This window comes from Orcinus orca, chromosome 4, assembly GCF_937001465.1.
Source record: "Orcinus orca chromosome 4, mOrcOrc1.1, whole genome shotgun sequence".
NCBI lineage: Eukaryota > Metazoa > Chordata > Mammalia > Artiodactyla > Delphinidae > Orcinus > Orcinus orca.
The window spans coordinates 116,981,563-117,004,411 of record NC_064562.1 but is presented as its reverse complement, the minus strand read 5'-3'; the positions used below and the strand labels follow the sequence as shown (position 1 = coordinate 117,004,411).

The 22,849-nt window shown below is 48.2% G+C and overlaps 1 protein-coding gene across 1 annotated transcript in view; it reads right to left on the bottom strand.

Annotated features, from left to right (window-relative positions):
• SLC2A9 (solute carrier family 2 member 9) overlaps window positions 1-22,849 on the bottom strand; it is a 183,907-nt gene that overhangs the window by 155,856 nt on the left and 5,202 nt on the right. The window contains 1 exon segment of the mRNA XM_049709448.1: window positions 2,559-2,719. Coding sequence (XP_049565405.1) covers window positions 2,559-2,719 — 161 coding nt within the window.

Sequence of the window (22,849 nt, the reverse complement as noted above, 5' to 3'; positions counted from 1 at the left end):
GGGCAAGTTGCTGGGCCTCTCAGGGCCTCTGGTTTACAATAATACAGAGAGTTGTAAGAAGTAAATGATGTACCATATGTCAAGGACTGGTCTATAGCTGGAGGTGAATACATGGTAGCCAACTTCTTTAATTTTTGCTCCTTTTCTCCCCTACAGAGTTACCATTCAAGCTGAGACTCAATTCAACTTTTACACTCATAATGATGAAAAAAGGAACTGGCAGCTGCTCAGGGTATGACAACCAAAGCCCTTTGATCAATCTCTGTCTTCATCCTAGGACTCCTCCATCACTTAGAAATTTAGTACTTTTCAAATACATTTTCTCTTTTGCTTTCCTTCTGTTTTGTTTTGCCGCCATGTTATTGAGGATGGTAAAGCCATTGATCACCTTCATTTCACACGCAGGAAAAGCGCTGGCTGAGAGGTGAGAGGTGGCAAAGTCCCATGTCACACACTTGGCAAGTTGGGGAGTCAGGACTTGCTGGTCCACGACATCCGATTCCAGTGTTCCTTTTCCTGTACCAGCTGCTGGGCTTCAGAGCTTTCTTCTGCGGCAGGCTTGGGGCATAAGTGCCCACGGCCAGATATAAGGTAGAAATGTGACACAGGCAATAGTGTCTGGGGCCAGGGGATGACTCCATCTACTGGAATAGGCAAGAGGACTTGGGGCCACAGGCTTAGCGACAGTGCCTTGGAGACCCTGGCCAGTGGTGCCAGTCTGGGGCCAGCTGGTCACTTATCTGTTGTCAAATAGTCAAGGATATTCCAAGACCAGTGCCAGCAGGACACTATGATCTCCTTGGCAAGTGGAAAGGTCATGGTGCGTGGCCGACGTGTGTTGGGTCCTACCTGAGCTCAGGCACTGTGTGAACTGGCTGAGTTTGGCCAGATGCTCTGACCTTGCTCAGTTCCCATTCTCCATCGATAGACCCCACGGAGTCGAATGAATTAAACAAGAGGGTGTGTGTGAGTGCCTGAAACATTGGGGGACCTCAGAAAACGGCAGCCCTGACTCTACTCCACGACCGTTGTACCTCCTGTGTACTGAGTTCTCATTAGCTACTGCCCTGGAAGCGCCCCTGGGGACACAGAGAATGTCGGCACCTCCTCTACCTCACTGGGGTACCACAGGCCTTTATGAGCATCACATGTTTTCAGACGGCCTCCTGCCCCAGCCTATGGAAAGGCTGCTCTGAACATCATCGGTTCTAATTTGGGGATGTGAGGCCGAGTGTAAAGGAGTGGGCAGCACCATTATTAACACTGTTTTTGAAGCCCCAAGGCCGGGGGGGATTTCCTGGGGTCTGATGAATCTCTTTGCTAATTCAGGTCAGTGCAATATGGAGATCTGTGGAGCCCCTACTGTGTATGGGTGTCAAGGTGATGATGAGTAAATAATATGGTAGATAATAATAGCTTCTCTTTATTGAGCTACTGCTAATGGACCATTCCCCCTCCGTTAATTTTCTTTAGCCCTTATAGCATCCCCTGCAGGGTAGCAACTACTGACTCCATTCTATAGATGACGGAACTGAGGTTCAAATACATTAACTGACTTGGCCAAGCCCACACAGCCAGGATGTAGAAGACTCATGATTCAAGTTCACACACGGTTGCTCTAGAGACTACTCTTTCCATTAACACCTCAATGTCCCCCAGGAAGTTGCTATGAGAAAGGACGTAGAGAAAATGTTTTGGGGGAATTTATTGATAACTCAGTCTTATACGAGAGAAGATTAGCCAGGGTCTGTGCACCCACATGGTCACCGTCCAGTCTCACGAGGGAGGAGTGTTCTGTCACTAAAGCCGGGTAATAAAAATGAGGAATAAAAATAAATTTAAAAATAAATGAGGAATGAAGCTCAGAGGTAAATTGGATCTGAGTAGAGGGGGCGAGGATTGGGAATTTCAACACGAAATTGATACTCACTGCAGTCCTGTTTGTAATGCAAAGGATTTGAAACAACCTGAATGTCTCTCAATAGGGAACTGGTTAAATAAGTTATCATCCAGTCATACAACGGAAGACTGTCTAAGCAACTGATTTTTAAAAAGCAGTTCTATCGGTACTTATGTGGAACAATCTCTAAGACACTGTGCTGACTCTTCTCCATTTGCTCCTGTAAATGGATCCCTCCCCTCGCTCCCCGCTCTGCTCTGTGCCCTGGGAGCTGGTCCTCCTGAACTGCACCAACAAGACTCCTGAGTTTTCAGACTTCCACTTGGGTTTGACCAATGAGAGGTACCAGCAGCAGACTGGAGGGCAGGAGGAGAAAGGAGCCAGGGTATTTCTTCCTAGCTCCTCCCTGTTTGGACAGTAGGGTTCTGACATAGCCTGGTGCCTCTACAATCTCAGCGGCTGCCTGTCAGCCCATCACCCATGGATTCGCCTCTCCTTGGCCTCCGGTACCCTATTTCCGCTCCTTGCCCTTCTGGCGTTACAATTTCTCCAGTTGGACTGAATGGAACTCTGTTGCCTGCTGGGATCCTGACTCTGATACAGACATATTTATGAACATTACAGAAGGGATCCCCAAACAGAGATGGCCCCCACTGACCTCCCAAGAACCTTTCCGATCAACTTCACCAGGAACGTCCCCACAAGTCCACCAATGGCGAATATGGACATGGTCACAGACCAGAGCAGAGTCAGAGTATCCAGGTCTATCCGATGTCCATGCCTTCTCTCCCACGACTCATTGTAAAAGGTCTTGATGTACTGAAAACAGACAACAAACCAAGTTATTCCTCCGTCCCATTCTGCTGTCCTCGAAGCCAGCCAGTTTATAAACAAAACAGCTTTTATGGAACATTGTCTTCATGCCAGGCCCTTTGCTAAGCTCTCTTTGAGCTTTATTTCGTTGAATCCTTCTAACACATTTTGTGGATGGGCCCTATATTTACATCCTTTTGCAGTTAGGGAAACTGAGGCTCAGAGAGACAAGGTGACTTGCTCAGCTAAGTGGCAAATCTGGGAGTCAAACTCAGATCTGACTCTGAACTTAAGGGAACCGCACAGCAGAATCACCTCAGAAATGTGTTTAAAATGTATGTACTTAACATAAGAGAAAATATATACCACCTAGATAGGTAAAGATTCAAGACACACAAAAACACTAACCATAAAAGAAAAACAAAATGCTCATTTGGATTTCATCAAAATTAAAGTGCTGTGCTCTTTAGAAAACATCATGAAAAATGAAAAGACAAGCCACAGACTAAGCTAACATATTTGCAACCCATATAACTACAAAGGAGTTGTAGTCACAATATGTAAAGAGTTCTAATAAGTCAATAAGAAGACAACCCAATCAGAAATGAGTGAAAAACTTGAACAGACTCCAAAAAAAAAAAAAAAAAAAATTCAAATGACCAGGAAGCTAATGACATGATGCTCAACATCATTAGTGAAAAGGGAAAAGCAAATTACAACCACAATGAGATGCCCACTTCACATTTATTAGACCCCCACTGCTGTCAATTCTGATTCAGTGGGTTTGGGATGGGACTGAGTGATTCTGATGTGCACCAAAGACTGAGGTCACAGCACTACACTCCCCAAGAGAGTTCCATGCTCAAGATGCTCATAGTTACCCATAGCTACCCGATAAGGACCCACAGACTTCTCCAATAAGTATGTATGGAGTATGACGTGGCAGAAGCATAGGGTCCGGTCACACAGACCTGGGCTTGAATCCCAGCACCATGATTTGCTAATGATTTAAACCAATGCTGGACCTCGGCTTCTTCATCTGCAAGATGGGAAAGACGACACTGATGTCTCAGGGCTGTTGTGAAGGTCATGACAACCTGGAGCGGTGCCCAGTACTTGTGTGGAGCTCACACAAACCCCAGGTCGGTTAACAGGTCTGGTAAGAGTAAGTACTGACCAGCAGTGTGTACTTTCGTACATTGATGGTGGGAGTTTAATTTGTACAGTCAACTTGGAAAACAGTTTGGCGTTATCTAGTAAAGTTGAAGATGATCCTAACCTACAACCCAGCAAATCCATTTCTAGAAAATTCCCCTTAGTTACCGAAGGGGATATTGGGGAGAGTGGGAGAGATAAATTAGGAGTTTGGGATTAACATTTACACAATACTATATATAAAATAGATAAACAACAAGGACCTACTGTATAGCACAGGGAACTATACTCAGTGTCTTGTAATAACCTATAATGGAAAAGAATCTGAAGAATAATATATATATATATATGTATGCATAACTGAATCACTCTGCTATACACCTGACACTAGGACAACATAGTAAATTATTCTTTAAAAAATGGTAAAAACCAAACCAAAACAAAACAAAAAAAACTGGCACTCTCATAACTGGAAAAAAAAAAAATCCTCCTCTTTCCCATCTGCCCTAGGATACATCTATCCAAACATCCGTGGTAGCATTGCTTATAACAATCCCACACAGAAAACAATCCAGATGCCCACTGACAGTAGAAGAGATAAACAGATTGTGGAATAGTTATAATATGAAACACTACAGCCACAAACATGAATGAATTATAGCTACGTGCAAACACGCAAAATAAAGTCTCACAAAAAATAAGATTGAGTAAAAGAAGCCAGAAACAAAAGAATGCATACAGTGTGATTCCATACCTAACCTTCAAAAGTATGCAAAGTTAAAAGGATTTGGGGGGATTATACAGAGATTATAAAACTACAGAGAGAAGCAGACAATTATTTCAAATGTCAGGTCAGTGGTCACCTCTGGGTGACGGTGGAAGAAATGATTGGAGAGGGGCATTTGCAGGACCTTCTATTCTCTATCTTTTACTCTTCTTCTTACGTAGGTGCTAGGTTTATAATCATTCTTTAAACTGTGTGTGTGTGTGTGTGTGCATTTTCTATATTCTTTAAGGATAATATGTTTCACCATTTAAAAACTTTGTTTAAATGGTGGAAGTGTTCCAGGCAGAGGGAAAAGCATGTACCAAAGCGGCTGAGGAAAGCTTGGGGTGTCCGTGAACAGAGAAGAGGCCAGTGGGGGTGAAGTGGGACAGTAAAGGAAGGAAGGGGCTGCATGGAGTTGAAGGGGCTGGAAAGGACAGGTTATGTGGGACCATAACGTCCTGGTAATAAGTTTGCTTGTTATTTAGATTTTTGGGGAGGGGATGGAGTGGGAAACTATTGTAGGGTTTTAAGCAAGGGGAGGACATGGCATGGCTTTTATTTTCAGGAAGCCCGTCTGGCTTCAGAGTGCCAAGTGGATTAAAGCGGGGGCTAGAGAGGAAGCCGGCACCCTGTTGGGAGGTTTTGCAGTCATCTAATGTCATGGTGGCCTGGACCAAGTGATGGAGATGAAAGAAGGGGATGAATTTGAAGTATGTTTTTTTCTTTTGCGGTACGTGGGCCTCTCACTGTTGTGACCTCTCCCGTTGCGGAGCACAGGCTCCAGAGGCGCAGGCTCACCAGCCCAGCCGCTCCGTGACATGTAGGATCTTCCCGGACCGGGGCACGAACCCGTGTCCACTGCATCGGCAGGCGGACTCCCAACCACTGAGCCACCAGGGAAGCCCTGAAGTATGTTTTGAATGTAGAATGGACAGGACTGAGTGATTGGCTTCAAGTCTGGGGAGAGAGGGTGTTGGTGATGGCAAAGGAGGAACGCAGCAGACTACCAGGTGTTTGGCTTAAGCAAATGGGCGGATGACAGGAGATGAAGTGAGGGGTAGCACCCTCTCCTTGTGAGATATCTATTCTCCTCCCATTTTCTCTCTCCTTCTGATCCCATAACTACCTTGCTTATAGTATGGAGTGAGGACAGGATATATTATCAACAACTAGAGCTTTTCCCAATGATGATGAAGTTTCCATGTGTTAATACACAAGACACTCTGATCTGCCGTCGCCCATTGATTCATTCAACAAACCTGTGCTGAGTACTGGGAACTGCGCTGCACACAGACGTAAACCAAACCCCGGATCTCAAAGAGCTCTAGTCCACTGGAGCTGATAATGCATCGCATAATTTAAGGATGCTCTTGGCTGCAAGAAACAGGATACCCCAACTTGAAACAGCTAAGCCACATGGACATTCATTAGGACTATTTGTCTGGTGGCTCCGTGATGTGGTAAAGAATCCAGGTGCTTCCTTTTGCTTCCGTCTGCTAACCATAGTTTTGACCTTATCCTAAGGCTGCACCCACTCATAATGATAGGATGACTCCTAGTAGCAGTTTTGACCACAAGCTTTCCCATTCATGTTTGACTAGAGAGAGTACTCCTGACCTCTCAGAGACCTCTTGATGCTAAGAAGAACTTTCCCAGAAGCCTCTAGTAAACCTCTCTTTAAATCTTGTCCACCCTGGTTGGGGCACAGGCTAACTACTAAGCCAATCGTTGGAGAGTGGGATGGGAACCATGAACTGGATCTCTGGTCCCGAATTCCATTTCTTTATCTTCTCCTCCTCACCTTATTAAATAGCACACCGTTCTCCAATTGCTCAGCTAAAAGTCATAACTTCATCCTTAACTCTGGCCCTTGATCCACACCCCTCAGCTAAGCCATCTGGACTCATCTCTGTCTGTTATGGGTTGAATTGTATCACCCCCAACAATTCATATGTTGAAGTCCTAGCCTCCAGCACCTCAGAAGGTGACCTGTTTGGAGATAGGGTCTTACAGAGGTAATCAAGTTAAAATGTACTTACAAAAATGATACGTTTGGACACAGAGACGTGCATAGAGGGAAGAAGACTCTCCTTGTGAAGAGACACAAGGAGAAGATGGCCATCTACAAGCCAAGGAGAGAGGCCTGGAACGGTCCTTCTTTCACAGGTCTTAGAAGGAACTGACCCTGCTGAAACCTCAATCTTGGACTTCTAGACTCCAGGACCGTGAGAGAATAAATTCCTGGTGTTTAAGCCCCCAAGTCTGTGGTACTTTGTTTTGGCCTCCCTTGCAAATTAATACACTGCCTTACCTTCAAAATACTTCTCACGTCTTTCATCACTGAACCCAGCCCAAGCCATCATCCCTCTCCCTGGGGCTCTCATAACAGCCCACCATCGGGGACCCTCATCAAGTTGCCACGCCCAGCTTCTCTGAGTGGCTACTGTGCTCCCTGTCAGTGCCTGGACATGAACATTGAACCTTAGTTTTCAAGTACTCCAGTGGCCATCCGTCATCCTTCTGGCTGCCCAGCATCAGAAGCCCCCTTCTAATTTGGGAGAACTTGCTTCCTTTTCTGAGCCCTGCGGGAAACAGAGCCTGCTCATCGCTAGAGGTTGAAATTGTCAGACACATGCTCTTCCCGGCATCCCCTGCAGCTAGGGAGTGGTCATGTGACTAAGGTTTGGCCAATCAGAGGCCTGGCTTCGCATGAAGCGCGGGAGGCCAAGAAGCGGGACTGAGAACTCTTTGGCAGCAAGGGCCTACCAGGAGGATTGGGTTTGGGGCAGCAGCGGCGGCAGTGTCCTTTGCTGGCTGTGCAGGAGCGGCAGTGATGGCCACAGCACACCCCCCCAGGACCAGCTCTGGGATCCGGCTGCAGAGCTTTCAGGCCTGGCTCGCCAGTCCTCCCACCAATCTTGGGAGCCGCTCACTATTTTTTCAACAACGTCTTTTTTAGCTTCAATCAGACAAACGTTGTTGTTGCGTCCAACTCCTGAAACTCTACCAAAACACATAAATAATCCCATTTCATCCTCACAACCCTAGCGGTAGACACCCCGTTTACAGAGGAGGGAGCCAAGAGTAAGGTAACTTACCCACGGCCACGGGGCCAGTAAGTGGTAGAGGAGGATTTATGCAAAATCTGCCTGGCTTCACAGCCTGAACACAGCAACCTACCAGTGACAACCCATTTCATGACAAAGGTGTGAAAACAGGGCAGCTAAATCCAACAGGACATTTATTGACTTAAAGATCCGTATTGGTTAGGCCCTTGTTATGGGCTAGACTCCCTGTCAGGTCCCGGAGAGTGTAAGGAGGACACCCCTCAAGGAGCATACAATAGGGCGAGAAACAGCATGGTTAGCGCTAAGCCAGATGGGTAGAGAAGCCACAGGTAGGCAGGCGGGTACAGGATGCCCCGAGGGCTACTTACAGGGTCCAGACCCTCCAGAGAATCTGGAGTGAGTATCCTGGACCTCCCAGGCCTCCTGCCCAATAATCAGCAGACCCCCACGCATTGAAGTTCATTCTTGGATGTCACTTGGTCCCTACTGCAATCCCGCACGGATTCAAGCAACTGCAGCTTCATTGGGAGCAGTCTTGCTGATACCTGCTCTAGAGAGCCTTTTATTCCCACGCCTGCAACAATGACCAGTTTCCTGAGTTAATGTACAGAAACTAAAAGGACGCTGTTTGGGAGGAAATGTTCTCTCTTCCTTTCCAGTCGTTCAGGAGCCTGGTGGGGAAGGAGGCAGCTTTCATATCACATGCTGCTAGGCGCTGCTTTGGGAGTCTCTGCAGAGACTTCTCATTTCAATTTGGGGAAACTGGACAACAGAAGCATCTGCAGAGGGCTGGAGAAGCCTGGAAGAGTAGCCCCCTGAGGAAACACGTCTCCAACAGTCCCCAAAAGCTGGTTTCAGAGCGATGGCTTTAGTGATTAAATGTTTGTCTTTGGGTGTGAATTTAGCAAAGGCCTAGATGAAAGGCAGCCCAAAAGTATATCTGAGAGCAGAAGCCGGGTGTTGGGGGTTGGTAAGCTAATTCACTGCAGGATTCATTCACTGGGTTGGAGATTCATGGAGCTGGTATATGTCAGCACTGACTTGTAGTGACTTGTACAGAGTGGAGGCTGAAAGAAATGTTTGTGTCTTAAATTGAATTTCTGCTATGGGCCGGTCACCATATAGTAATAAAAATAGGTAACCCATACATCATATTCACCATGTGTCACACACTATTTTAAGAACTGGACACATGTGAACTCATCCCCTCTGCAACCCTAGGAGCCAGGCAGTGTGTTCCGAGTTCTCTCTCGGGCAGCTGAGGAATCGGAAGCCACAGGGCTTTCCCAAGGTCCCACCATGGGCACAAGGCAGGGTCAGGACTCAAACTCAGGCAGCTGGACTCCAGAACCCATCTCTTAACCACGATTCTATTCCCATTCTTAGTATGGAAAACATAAAGATGATCACATCAATACCCCAGCCGCATGTGGAGAGACTGAATTAGGGGAGAAGCGGGGACGTGGAATCAACATTGGTTGACTGCTAAGTATGTACTGGACATCTGCATACTTCCCTCGGCTCAGCCTTGCAGACATCCTGTGACGTTTCATGAGAGCCAAGAACTCTGGAGTTGAGCCATGCATCTGAAAGCTACACAGAAATCCAGTGGGACTGCACACCCCACTCACGCTCACAGCGTCTGTGCCCTGGCTTCGGAGCCTCCTCTTCCTGGCCGCACTGCCATGTCACACTCCTCAGTCCCTTGCATCTGGGGGGAAGGGAGGGTCATAGGACTACTGCTCACCAAAAGTGTGTGAGTAGGTGTGTCACCTCCATCGAGGATTAAGGGTTCGTGTGCCTTCTCCTCACCCACTCCCTTTCCCTGCAGGCTAGTCGTTCACAGAGAGCCCAGCAGAAACCTCTGAAGCCCTGAGGAATGGGGGAAGGCACTCAGCAGAAGAAGCCTGGGCCCCTGTGTGGCTGCATGGAGCAGAGCGGCCCTGCTCACATGCTTTGGGCGGTGACGTGGATGAGAAATAAACCCTCATTGTGTTCGGCCACTGAGATTTAGGGGCTGCTTGTTATAGCAGCTGGTTTACTCAAACACAATGACCCCCAAGCCCATGACAATGACCATGACATGAGGCTTTAGGAAAGAGGGAAGATTTAGGGCAAAGTCATGAAGGGTGGGTAGGTTTGGAGCTAGGGGCCTTCGACTAGAAGTTTCCTTTTATATTTGGGGGAAATTGTAAGTCTCCATTTGAAACAAATGTTCTGCAATAAAATATAGTTTGAAGATCAGTGTGCTAGCTAATCTCTAGGCCCACTTTGGGCCATCTCGTTCATGGAGTCCACATTTTACACTTCCATTGGGCCTACTTCCGAGACACCCATTCTTGTGTCTTTCTATCTGGATTTACATACCTACTTCCTTACCACCAGGGGCCTGGGTTCCCACCCTGTCTTCTAGAGACGAGTTCTGCAGTCCCTGCCTTCAAGGAGCTCAATGACAAGAGCCGAATAAGCATGCACTTACAACATGGAGTGGAAAGAGCTGGGGCGTTGGGAAGCTGAGAAGGGCTGCAGCCACTCAGCCAGGCCACGCAGATCAGGTACGCAAGAAAGGCGGGGTCAGGGGGGTGGTGGGTAGGCTTGGGTCAGATGATGGTAGACAAAAATTCTCAAAGGTGGAGAAGCTGATGGCATAGATGATGACATAGAGAAGCGATAAATGAGTCAGTGGGGTTGGAGGGTGGCCCAGCAGCTGGAGAAAGTTTGGAGAACAAGGCAGGGGCTGGTCGGAACTTGACTGCCAGGCTAAGGAGTCCGCACTTCATGCTGTGGCCGTTGAGGAGCGATTGGAGGATTTGTTCGTGGAATCGAGATTCTGCTTTGTGTGTTAGAACATTCACTGTAGGTGCAGTGTGAGGCTATTTCAGAAAGTTTCTCCTGGAGGCGGCTGGGCCAGGCAGGAGGCTCCTGGATTGATAAGACGTGATGAGTCTAATAGAAATGTTTGATGAACTCATCAAGGAGAATTTATATTATGACTAGTAGTGATTAGAGTCCAAACTGCAAAGAAAGTCATAGAGGCCACATGATTAAAGGAAAGGAGACCCAACAAAGAGCTGAGAATCTTGGGGTCAAGACTTGCTTGCACTGCTGAGTCCTGTGACCTCTAGCAAGTGGCTCTGCCTCTGAGGGCCGGGTTTCCAGTGGTTAAGGACCCTGGAATCCATTTTATTCAACTCTCAGCTCAGCTTCTTTTCTGCTGGGTGACCTTGAGTAAGTTACTCAACCTCTCTGTGCTTCAGGCCTCTCCGCAGTGAAATCATTTTCCTCCCTAAAGAGTTACCGTGAGGATTTAATGTGAGGGTGAACACAGGACAGCGCTGGGTCCACAAGAAGCACACAGTACAAATCAGAAGCTGGGGTGGCTGGTGGCGATGTTCATATCATTATTTCTGTCTCGTGAAATAAGAGTCCTAGACTTGTTAGACTTGTTTATTTCTCAGGTCTATGAAGCCATGAGTAATTGACCACTATCTCCCCAGCCAACAACACGGGGGCCAAGCTTCTGGCACCAAAATGAACCATGCAATTCCCAGTCAGGAGGACTGGCATAGAACACCTCCAAAGGATGACAGGAAATGGCCAGACAATGGGAGGCACATTACCTTGTAGGCTGTTTTACAATGTTAATGTTCCTTACTGATTCGCAGAGCCTGTCACGAACCCATATCAAATTTTTCTCAGGAGTGCTATAATAATACTCATAAATAGAACCCTTCTGTGGATGGGCCAGAGCATACACAGCATTGCATAAGAGAACACGTCATGCCCGTAACTCCTTAGGGATTTGGAGAGACAGTCCGCACCACTGAACACACTGGCGCAGGGAGGAAAACAGTACAGAAGTCCTTACAAAAGTGCCCACCACCACCAAACCAGGCTCTTTGAAGTAAGGACCACACAAGACAAAATTCCATAAGCCCAGCAGTGGCACCTAATGTCACCCGAGTAGCAGAGCTGAGGTCTCCTATGCAGAAAAAGTGAACGTGTCAGAGACTTCTAGCCTCTGAAAGGTCTGCTTGCAAGATGGGCCCCGGGCTGGCAGCAGGGACCTTGGATTTGGGGAGGGACCCCACCATTCCCAGAACTGAGAAGAGGGGTTTGTAGGGCCTAAGCTGTGCCAACAGTGTGGTTTGTGCCTCTTTTCCGGAGTCAGGAATTGTACACATGCCAAGAGGAGGTGCCTCTGTGACCGACCTCCTATAAAAACCCTGAACCTAGGGCTTCCCTGGTGGCGCAGTGGTTGAGAGTCCGCCTGCCGATGCAGGGGACACGAGTTCGTGCCCCGGTCCGGGAAGATCCCACATTCCGCGGAGCAGCTGGGCCCGTGAACCATGGCCGCTGAGCCTGCGCGTCTGGAGCCTGTGCTCCGCAACGGGAGAGGCCACAACAGTGAGAGGCCCGCGTACCGCAAATAAATAAATAAATAAATAAAATAAAACCCTGAACCTTGCGCCTCTGATGAGTTTCCCTGGAGGAGGACCGCTCACGTTGCCATCACAGCTTTCTGCTGGGGAAATTAAGTGCGTCCTGCGCACTGCCATGGGGAGAGGACCCTGGTCTCCTCTGCACTTTGCCCCAGGCACCTTTTCCCTTGACTGATTTTGCTTTGTATCCTTTCCCTGTAATAAATCACAGTCACGAGTAAGCCTCCATGCTGAGTCTTATGGGTCCTCCTAGCAAATGATCAAACCTGGGGTGGTCTTGGGAACGCTGACCCACCTCCCAGGTCCTTAGGAAAATATCCAGCTACATCTCGACTTAGTATTCAGTTTGCAGGTTTGTGGTGGCTTATTTCCTTCCTACTGTGTGATTCCCCTGGAGGAGTTTGGGTAACTGAGGAGAAAGAGGCTTCTGTACTTCCAGACACCTGAGAATATTTCACTCCTGCAGCTGGCTTTCAGAATGAAAAAGGAACACAGTGAAAGGGGATACATCAGCTGCAAATGATCATTGGAGAGTAAGATTTCCAGAGTTTTCTGGGTTCCCCCCTCAACCACCTTTGCAATGAGGAAGGCTGGCCCGACACTTGGGTTTAATTAAATAGAGCACGAAGAAAGGAAGTTTCATTTTCTATGTGGCCCCAGGCAGGAGCAGAGAGAAGTGTGTGTGCTCCCAAATATCCTTCTTATAAAAAAAAAAAAATTGACCTGGAGCCTCTCTCCTGCTGGAATGTGCTTTTGAGAGATCACATAGCTGTGTTTGCAGGACAGTGCATCCACACAGACCTGTTCTTACTCTGAGATAACATTTCCCACTCCTTTCTGCACGTCCTCTGGTGGTCTGGAGTGAAAAGGTGGGTTTTTTCATTACTGTTCAAATTGCTTATGGCTGCTACGAATCAGTCTTGAGGCAGTAGGGACTCTCGAAGGGCTTGGAGTCTGTTCAAATCCAAGTTCAGGGTGATGGTTTTGAGCACCAATTATGGAATAACTTATTTGCAGAACAGGAATAACAACCCTAGCTTGCGGATGGGGCTGCAGGAAGAATCAGATGGGGGTGAGGGGTCTCTAGCATTATGTCCAGCATATAGTAGGTGCTCAATAAATCTCAGTGTTTTTCTCCCATGGGTCAGAAAGAGAATGTTTCCAGTTTTATTTGTCTGGGTTTGTTCATACCAGCAGTGCCATCCAACCTCCTCCATCCAGGTTTTCCCAACTGCTTGCCTTGCTGGGTTGGCCGTTCCCCTGTTCCTCTGTCTGGCTACACCTCCCCCACACCTCTAAGCAGAGCTGCCCTGAGCATGGATGGAAATGTGGTCCTTTCCCCTTTATGTTCAACGAAGGCATTTTCCCCAGAGGAACTTTATGAAATGGGAAAATTCTGAATCAAAGAGGCAGGCATCTCAGCTCCAATAATCTGGGGACCCCAGAAGTAGGCAGGGGTGGCACCCACAGTCTGGAACACCCAGACACCAGCACCCCAGGCCTGGAAAGGCCCCCCTCCTCCTGTCAGCCAGCAGCTCTGCCAGCTCTGATTAAAACCAAACCAAACAATGACTCACAGATCCCAATGTAAACAATGCCGCAGCAACTTATACTAGAGAAAAACTGCGAACAATCTTAGAGGTCCACATTAGGAAGACGGGACATCTGTGTGACGTGGCAATACACAGCTGTTAGAAATCCTGGTGATGGGGAATATTCAGTAACATGGAAAAATGCTTACAATGTAAATATTGAGCCCAAAAACAAGAATATAAAATGGCATATAAGACGAGCTCTGCAGAAAAAAAAGTAGATTTAGATAAAGCCTTAAAAGTGGCCTCTGAGTGAGGCCGAGGTTGTGACTATCCATTGGCTGAGTGGCCTTGAGTCAGTTACCCCATCTCTCTCCTCTCGGTAAAATGGGATTATTGTCACAATAGCTGCCTTGCGGGCCGGTATCCCAATGAGAGATACAGTCCGTGTTTCGTAGAAGGGGAATCATAGCAGTAGTTTTATCATTGCATTATTAAAGTTGTACTGTTTGCTTTTGCTAATAGCAGCCTGTTTTGCTTTTATAACTAGTGAGACAGGGTGAGGCAAAAGGAAGAGAGAAGAAAGGAAAAAGCAAGAACTGAGATTCCCAAATCAGAGGCAGTTCTGTTCCACACTGAAATTAACCAGAGATGCCCGTCTCATCAAATAACGGCTAGTTGTTTCTGTAATAATAAGATGCGCTGGTTTCTCCTGTAATCTCAGTCCCCTCCCGCCGAGATGCGGAGCCCCACACACTATTCCCCACCCCCCTCTGTGCCGGTGTCTGCAACAAGCTCCACACTCATCATCCCTCCTCCTTTTCCCTGTTAAAGGCCTTGGAGCACAAAGACGTGCCCCGCCATGTGCCCTGCTTTTCTGAGAGCACAGGGTCTCCCAGAACAGTGGCTAAAACGGCAGCACGGAGTGGGATTAATTGGAAGGACCAGACCTCGCTTCTGGTTCTCTGTCTGCTGGTTCACTGGCATCTTTTCTTTGGCCAGCATCGAACATCTGCTGCTAATTGGGATGGCTCTACTCTTGCCGAGAGAGAAGATGATTTTACTCCCTATCACCACTTGTTTACCTGCCCTTAGGGAAGGATTAGGGAGAAGAAAATGATAAAATATACCATTTCTGCTGGGAAATGTATGACAAGTCAGAGTCAAATTAATTGTTCTGCTGAAGCCCTGGGCTTACATACTAACACGGGGGGGGGGGGGCGCGGGAAGGGGGCCAGGGAGGTGAGCTTCTGTCTCCATCCCAAGAAAAGAACAAATGTCACCAACTCAGAAATCATTGGAAAGGTGAGTCATTCATTATATTCAAGAAAAGCCAAACCACTCACTGTTATTTTTGTGGAGGCTGGCATTGTTTCAAGTAAGTCCTAGTTTATACGCCTTGGGAGCGGGGGCAATAAATTAGACCCCCCCAAAGCAAAGTTCTCATTTATTTTTTCTTTCTCACTTCTTCCTTCTCTTATTCACTAATTCATTTAACAAACTTTTTTCAGTATTTTTATGTTTAGAACATACTTTTGTAAGATATACCTCGTATATATACAATGTACAGTTGTGTAATTAAGAATCTGGCTCGCCTTTCTGGAACCCAGCAGGACCCTATGGGACCTTCCCGGGACAGACCCCTCCCCCAGAGCTTCTGCTGTAGCTCCTCTCTGAAGGACCTAGATAACAGTGTCGGATGCACATTTCTTGAGCTGTTTTACAGATGCTAAAACCCCTACCAAATGGAAGATATTAACGACTTGATGACCATGAGCACATAGCCCCAAACCTACAGGTGCCTAAGAATTGATAATGTTAACCCCTGTGACTCCGCCCTGTTACCTCACCATCAACCAATCAGAGAACCGTGCACGAGCTGATCACATCCCCTGATCACATCCCCTCACATGGCCTTTAAAAATGCTTTCCTGGGCTTCCCTGGTGGCGCAGTGGTTGAGAGTCCGCCTGCCGATGCAGGGGACGCGGGTTCGTGCCCCGGTCCGGGAGGATCCCATGTGCCGCGGAGCGGCTGGGCCCGTGGGCCATGGCCGCTGAGCCTGCGCGTCCGGAGCCTGTGCTCCGCAACGGGAGAGGCCACAGCGCTAAGAGACCCGCGTACCGCAAAAAAAAAAAAAAAAAAAAAAAAAATGCTTTCCTGAAATCCATCGGGGAGTTCCAGTGTTTTGAGCACTAGTTTCCCGGGACTCTTTGCTGGGCGCCCTGCAATAAATGCTACAGTTTCCTTCCTCACAACCCAGTGTCAGTAGATTGGCTTTACTGTGTGCAGGTGAGCAGACCCGAGTCTGGTTCTGTAACATTTCTTCCTGGTTCTTGAATAGTAGCCTCTAAACCCTTGGGATTTCCTGGATAGGAAATGTTGATGATACGAGTGTCTTTGTTATCCACAGGGGGGCTCTCGGACCTGATGGTTTATGCAAGTGAGATAACCCAGTTTGGGGGCTGGCCATGCTGGAGATAGCAACCATGTGGTTGGCAGTGCGGGGGCGATCTTCAAGCCAGGTGGTACCAGCCCTACCTCCAAGGAGGGGAGGGGGCTGGAGATCGATTTGATCAGTCATGCCTGGGTAATGAAGCGTCAACAAAAACTCCAGACATGGAAGCATGGCGAGCTTCCCTGGTGGACAGTACTCTGTGGGTTGTTATACATCGAGGTGCTGGGAGGGTGATGTGTCTGGATGTCAAGGGGAGAGAACTCCAGAAGTTTCATGTTTGGAATGCCCTCACTCTAAGTGTCTCTTCTTTTGTCTGCTTCTGATTTGTATCCTTTTGGCAATAATAAAACTGTAATTGTTAGCGTAGTGCTTTCCTGAGATTTTTGAGTTGTTCTAGCGAATTATCGAGCCTGAGGGGCTAGTGGGTGCTCCCCAAATCTGTAACCAGCTGGTCAGAGTTGTGGGCAGCCCTGGGATCCCCGAGCTTGCAGCTGCTGTCTGAAGTGAGAGCAGTCCTTAGAAGACTGTGCCCTTAGCCCGTGAACTTGGCCTACCTCTGGGCAGTCAGCATCTGAAGGCATCACAAACCTTTGTTCCAGGCAGTCTGCTGGGTGCCAGGGAAGCAATGACCAGCATTGTCTGCAAGGACACTTTGACCTATAGAATCCCATCCACTGTCCTTTTGCTAAACCTCAAAGCACTTGCCTGAACTGTGGGCCAGGACTGGGCAAACGGGCTCTAGGTGTTCCCTCTCTATTTTTGGAATCAGCTGTAAACTCTCCCTCCCAGCCACCTTCCTGTCTGTCCTCCCAGCCATAGCATTGCCTGTTTACTAGCTAATTTCTGTTTTCACTTAGGCCTCCTATTCAACACACTCATTTAGCTCAACTTTGGTCCTTCTGGGTGACTCTTCTTTTTTTTTTTTTTTGTGGTACGCGGGCCTCTCACTGTTGTGGCCTCTCCCGTTGCGGAGCACAGGCTCCGGAAGCGCAGGCTCAGCGGCCATGGCTCATGGGCCCAGCTGCTCCGCGGCATGTGGGATCCTCCCGGACCGGGGCACGAACCCGCGTCTCCTGCATCAGCAGGTGGACTCTCAACCACTGCGCCACCAGGGAAGCCCCATGGGTGACTCTTCTTAATGTCTGCCCCGGGGTCACCCTGCTTGAGGCTGGCTGCTGCCTCAGGCCCTGGCTATGTGGCCGTGGCTCATCCTGCAGCCCCAAGCACTGCACAGGTCTCAGCAGGAACGCATCCAGGCCCACCACTCCCCACCCACGCTCCTCGTGATTGATTCCACCCGAGCCCCGTCCCGTTTGGGCCCATCCTTGTCTTTGTGGGACCCCTTTGGATGGGAGTCTGGGCTCCATAGCTTCCACTCAGGCTTGGACCTTTCATTTCTTTAGAATACTGCTTCCAGAATCTTCCTGTAGGCTCTCCAGACATCACTCATGAGCAAGAGGAATTTTGATTCGTGCTCTAGGCTGACACATCACCTCGCCCAAGCCACATCAGCCCTGCCTGCCACCTTGGCTCCCAGACAACAGCCCTGGGAAAAAGACTCTGATGTCTCCTTCCAGCCCTCATCGGCCTCTCAGGTGAGACCCAGACCCAGGGGGCCCTCAGGCACCAGGGGGACATCTCCCACGACAGCTCTGGATTATCGTAGCAGCGCTGATGGAACAGATCCCAGGCAAGAAGCATTCTCCTCCTAAAAGTAAAGGCTTAAAATGGCTTAAATGTGAGGCCATTTGACAGGTTTCAGAGGAGCCCCTTTAGCCTGCATACGTGACTGCTTGAAAATTCAGCAATTATCATGTTTCATTTGATGGGTATGTAGATTACCTCTAGATTTTGCAAAGCCTTTACAAGGGCTCAGAATGCTTTAAATAGATAGGTAAATAGATAAATAAGATAGGTAAGTAGATGGAAGATGATAGATAAGTAGATGGATGGATAGATTGATAGAATCTAAAAAAAACGGTACCGATGAACCTAGGGGCAGGGCAGGAATAAAGACGCAGACGTAGAGAACGGACTTGAGGACACAGGAGGGGAAGGGTAAGCTGGGACGAAGTGAGAGAGTGACACTGACATATATACACTACCAAACGTAAAATGGATGGCTAGTGGGAAGCTGCTGCATAGCACAGGGAGATCAGCTCAGTGCTTTGTGACCACCTAGAGGGGTGGGATAGGGAGGGTGGGAGGGAGGCTCAAGAGGGAGGGGATATGGGGATATATGTATGCATACAGCTGATTCACTTTATTGTACAACAGAAACTAACACAACATTGTAAAGCAATTATACTCCAATAAAGATATAAAAAAAGAGCTGGATAAATTGATAAATAGAGAAGTAGGTAGATGGACAGATTAGATAGATAGATGATAGATCGATAGATAGATAGATAGAACTATGCCAATTAGAATTAGTCATTGGAAACAGAAAAGATAAAGGTTTAGACATGCAGCAATAAATGGACAAAAGAGAGAAAAATATTAGGAATATAACATCTGTAGGAAAATTCACCACTCATGGATTGATTGTTCAGAAAGCCAGCCAGCTCTCTGCCAGGAGGTCCTAATGACAGCAGGCGTCCACAGGGGCCTCACCACTTTTCTGGAACCTTCAGCACAGAGATTAGCAAACATGGATCACTGGGCTAAATCTGGCCCACTGCCTGTCTTTGTAAATAAAGTTTTATTGGAATACAGCCTTGCCCATTCATTTACATATTGCCTACGGCAGCTTTCTCACTACAGAGATAGACTTGAGTAGTTGGGACAAAGGTCTTATGGCCTGCAAAGCCAAAAACCTGCAAAAGCTCTAGCAGATCAACTTAGTAGAGCAGAAAAAGGGTACACCTTCGAGTTCGGCAGACCTGGGTCAGGTCCCTGTCCGTGTGAATGCGGCAGAGGCATCACTAGAATTTTCACGAAGGGCAGACTCACATCTGGCAGTTTGGCTGGGGGGTGAGGAAGCCTAGGGGACTTGCCTTGGAACTGAATTTTCACGCAAAGAACTTTAAAAAAATCTTAAATTTATCCATTTACTCATTCAGCAAATATTTATTATAAATGCTTACTGTGTGCCAGACCCCGTTCTAGGTGCTGGCACTAGAGAAGCAAGAAAACCATGAAGTCCATGTCTTCATGGGGCTTACTTTCGAAAATGGGGGAAGAATGGACAAGAATCAAATAAATATATAGTATCTCAGGTGGTGTTATATTCTGTAAAGAGAAGTAAATTAGGGGGAGGGGCTAGAGAGTGATAGAGAGGTGCTGCTGGGATAGGCTGGTCGGGGGAGACATCTCTGAGGAAGGGACATTTGAGGAGGAACCAGAGGTAATTGAAGGAGAGAGCATAGGACTATCTGGGCACATCTGGGAAAGAGCGCTCCAGGCAGAGGGAAAAGCAAGTGCAAAGGCCCTGGGGTGCCCAAGTGTGGGTGTTTTTGAGGAGCATCAGTGGGGGAGGGGGTTCTTGTGGGGGCAAAACAAGGAGCAAGGGGGAAAGTGCTGGTGATGAGAGCAGAGTGGTCACCAGGCGCCAGGCCCCCTGGGCTTGGGGCCACAGCAGTCTTCTGGGCTGTTTTCCAGGTGTGATGGGCCGCCATGGAGGTTTTGAACAGAAGCACAATTTGATCTGCCTTAATTTGTAAAGGGTCCCTCTGGCCCTGGGTGGAGAATAAACTAGAGGAGCCAGAGTGGAAACAGGAAAACCAGGTAGAGGACTCAATGGCAGGCCAGGCTGGAGACCTGGAATGTCCTCACGGGCCAGGCCTCCAGTGTCTTATACTCACTTCTGCTCACATCCCATTGGCCAAAGTTGGGCAAGGGCCATGTGTGGATGCCCGAGGTACCTGGGTGTCCTCTTCCAAATGGGGCATGATAGGTAGTCAGACTCGGGGGGGGGGGGGCTCTCTGAAAGCAGGGTGGACAGGACCTGCAGTCATTTAGGATAACTGTGTTGAAGAGAAACAAGTGGGTATATTAAGAGTGAGGGCTAAGGGCTCCCCACACACACACCAGGAATGCAGACACATTAACCTCCCTGGGCCTCAGTTTCCTCATCTATAATGGGGGTTAGTTCTGGCTCCCTTGGGGACTGTAATGAGGATGAAATCTGATACCATCCCTAATGGGGCAGCATGGTCGGTGCCACAGTGGGCATTATTTTCATCATCAGCTTTCCAGAAAGTTTCTAAATATCTGAGGCGAGAGAAACACGGAATGCTTGTGAGATGCAGCCAGGTGGCGGCCAGGACCAGCGCCAGCTACTGCCTGGATTGTTCACGTGGTGAAATTCCGCCTCGCCTGAGGGTGGATGGCCTTGGCCTGCAGTCCCTCTGCTCCTCCGACCCCCACCTTGGACCCGGTTATCCCACTACTCAAGAGGCGAAGCTGGTGGGCAGGGGCCTCCGGACCCGCTGTCATCGCTAAACCAGCATCCCTTCTGCTGGGTAGGTGTCCTCGCTGTGACTTATTTTCATCAGCACCTCTGGCGGCAGCCTCTGCTCACCATGTCTGTGGACCGTCACCCCCAGACCCCAGCATCTGCATCTCCTGGGTCCGAGAGTTTCTTTCTCCTTCCGAGAGGTCAGAGCCCCAGTGAAGTCTGACGCCGACACAGAAACCCACCACCAGGTGTGGGCCCTTCCCACCTGCGTTAGACCCGGCTCCCTGGGCTCTCTGCTCCCATACTGGTCTCCTGGACCCTGGGGCTGCCTCGCTTGCCCACCCCTAGGCCCACAGCAAAGGGAAGAGGTTTCTGAGTGATCGCTGGCCACAGGCTGAGCCCCTCCAGCCTCAGGCCCCCTTCCATCCTCCTGGCCACCTTGCCAGGGGATTGTCACCACCTGTCAGGATCTGGGGCTCCCAGGGGAGCTGGGGTCCCCATGCAGGCCTGCCCGGCTCCAGCTCTTCCAGCTCCTCCAGCTCTAGGCAGCTTCCGCCCTGGGAGGGGCTCCCAGGCTGAGCCATGGCCCCCAGCCCGCCTCCAGTGCTCGCAGGCTGGGTGGCGCTGACTCGGGCTCCTGTTCCGGCGCCTGTGATCCTCCTTGAGCTGGCCCTGGCCTCCTTCCCAGCCTCCTCCTCCTCCAGCCCTTTGGACCCCACAATCGGGCCGCTCCCTCTCTGCACCATTCCCAGGAAGCCTGCCGCTCTCTCTCAAGCCCGGGATAACATAAAGCCCTTCCACCAGCCTGTGTTCCCATCTCTACCCCGCGCATCTCTCACTGCTGGGCATCTCCCCAAACTGGAGAGACAGGTAGATACACAGAATCACAACTTAACCAGAGCAAAAATGCACAGCAGCAAACCAGTGCCAGGGCAGGAAAAGCTGAACAGTAATTAATGAATTGCTGAAGGCTCAGTGTGGACAAGTCTGAGAGTTAATATCTCTCGGCACCCAGTCATATCCGTCCCCCTCTTGTGAGTTTTACCTCCAGGGGCTCTACCAGATTCTCACAGGGACTGTCAGAAAAGTCCCCTTATGCTTCCAGCAGGGGAGGGGAAAAGGAACCATTCTGAACTGTATCAGAGCATTCTGTTCTTCTTCACGAGTCCTTCACTGTCCTTGGGGGAAAATATTTCACTGAGTACATGGAGAGATATTCCATGTTCTTAGACAGGAAGACTCAATATTGTCAAGATATCAGTTTCCCAACTTGATCTATTCAACACGATACAAGTCAAAAGCCCAGCAAGTTATTTTGCGGATACTGACAAACTGATTTTAAAGTTTATATGGAGACACAAAAGACCCAGAATGGCCAACTCAACATTGAAGGAGAACAAAGTAGGGTCTGATGTTACGCTACTTCAAGACTTTACTATAAAGTACGGTAATCGAGACAGTGCGGTATTGGTAAAAGAAGAGTAGCAGATCCGTGGAACAGAAGAGAGTTCAGAAATGGACCCACATGTAGTCAACTGATCCTTAACAAAGGAGCAAAGGCAATATAATGGAGCAAAGATAGTCTTCATCAAATGGCACTGGAACAATAGACATCCACATGCAAAAAAGGGGGAAAGAAAGAAGCTAGACATAGATTCTACACCCTTCATAAAAGTTAACTCAAAATGGATCAAAGGCCTAAATGTAAAATGCAAAACTATAAAACTCCTAAAATTTTTAACATAGGATAACACAGGAGAAAAATCTAGATGACCTTGGGTATGGTGATGACTTTTTAGATAAAACACTAAATGTGTGATTCATGAAAGTAATAATTTATAATCTGGACTTCATTACAAGTTAATGCTCTGCAAAAGATGTCAAGAGAATGAGAAAAAAAGCCACAGACTGGGAGAAAATATTTGCAAAAGACACACCTGATAAAGATCTATTACCCAAAATATATAAAGAACTCTTAAAACTCAATAATAACACAAACAAATCTGATTTAAAAATGGGCCAAGGACCCAAACAGACACCTCACCAAAGAAGATATACAAATGGCAAAGAAGGATATGAGAAGACATTCTACATCATATATCATTGAGGAAATGCAAATTAAACAATGAGATACCACTACAAACCTATTAGAATATCCAATCCAAAACACTAACAACAGTAAATATTGGCGAGAATGTGGAGCAACAGGAACTCTCATTCACTGCTGGTGGGAATGCAAGATGGAACAGCCACTTTAGGAAGACATTTTGTCAATTTCTTACGAAACTAAACATACTTTCCCCATACAATCCAGA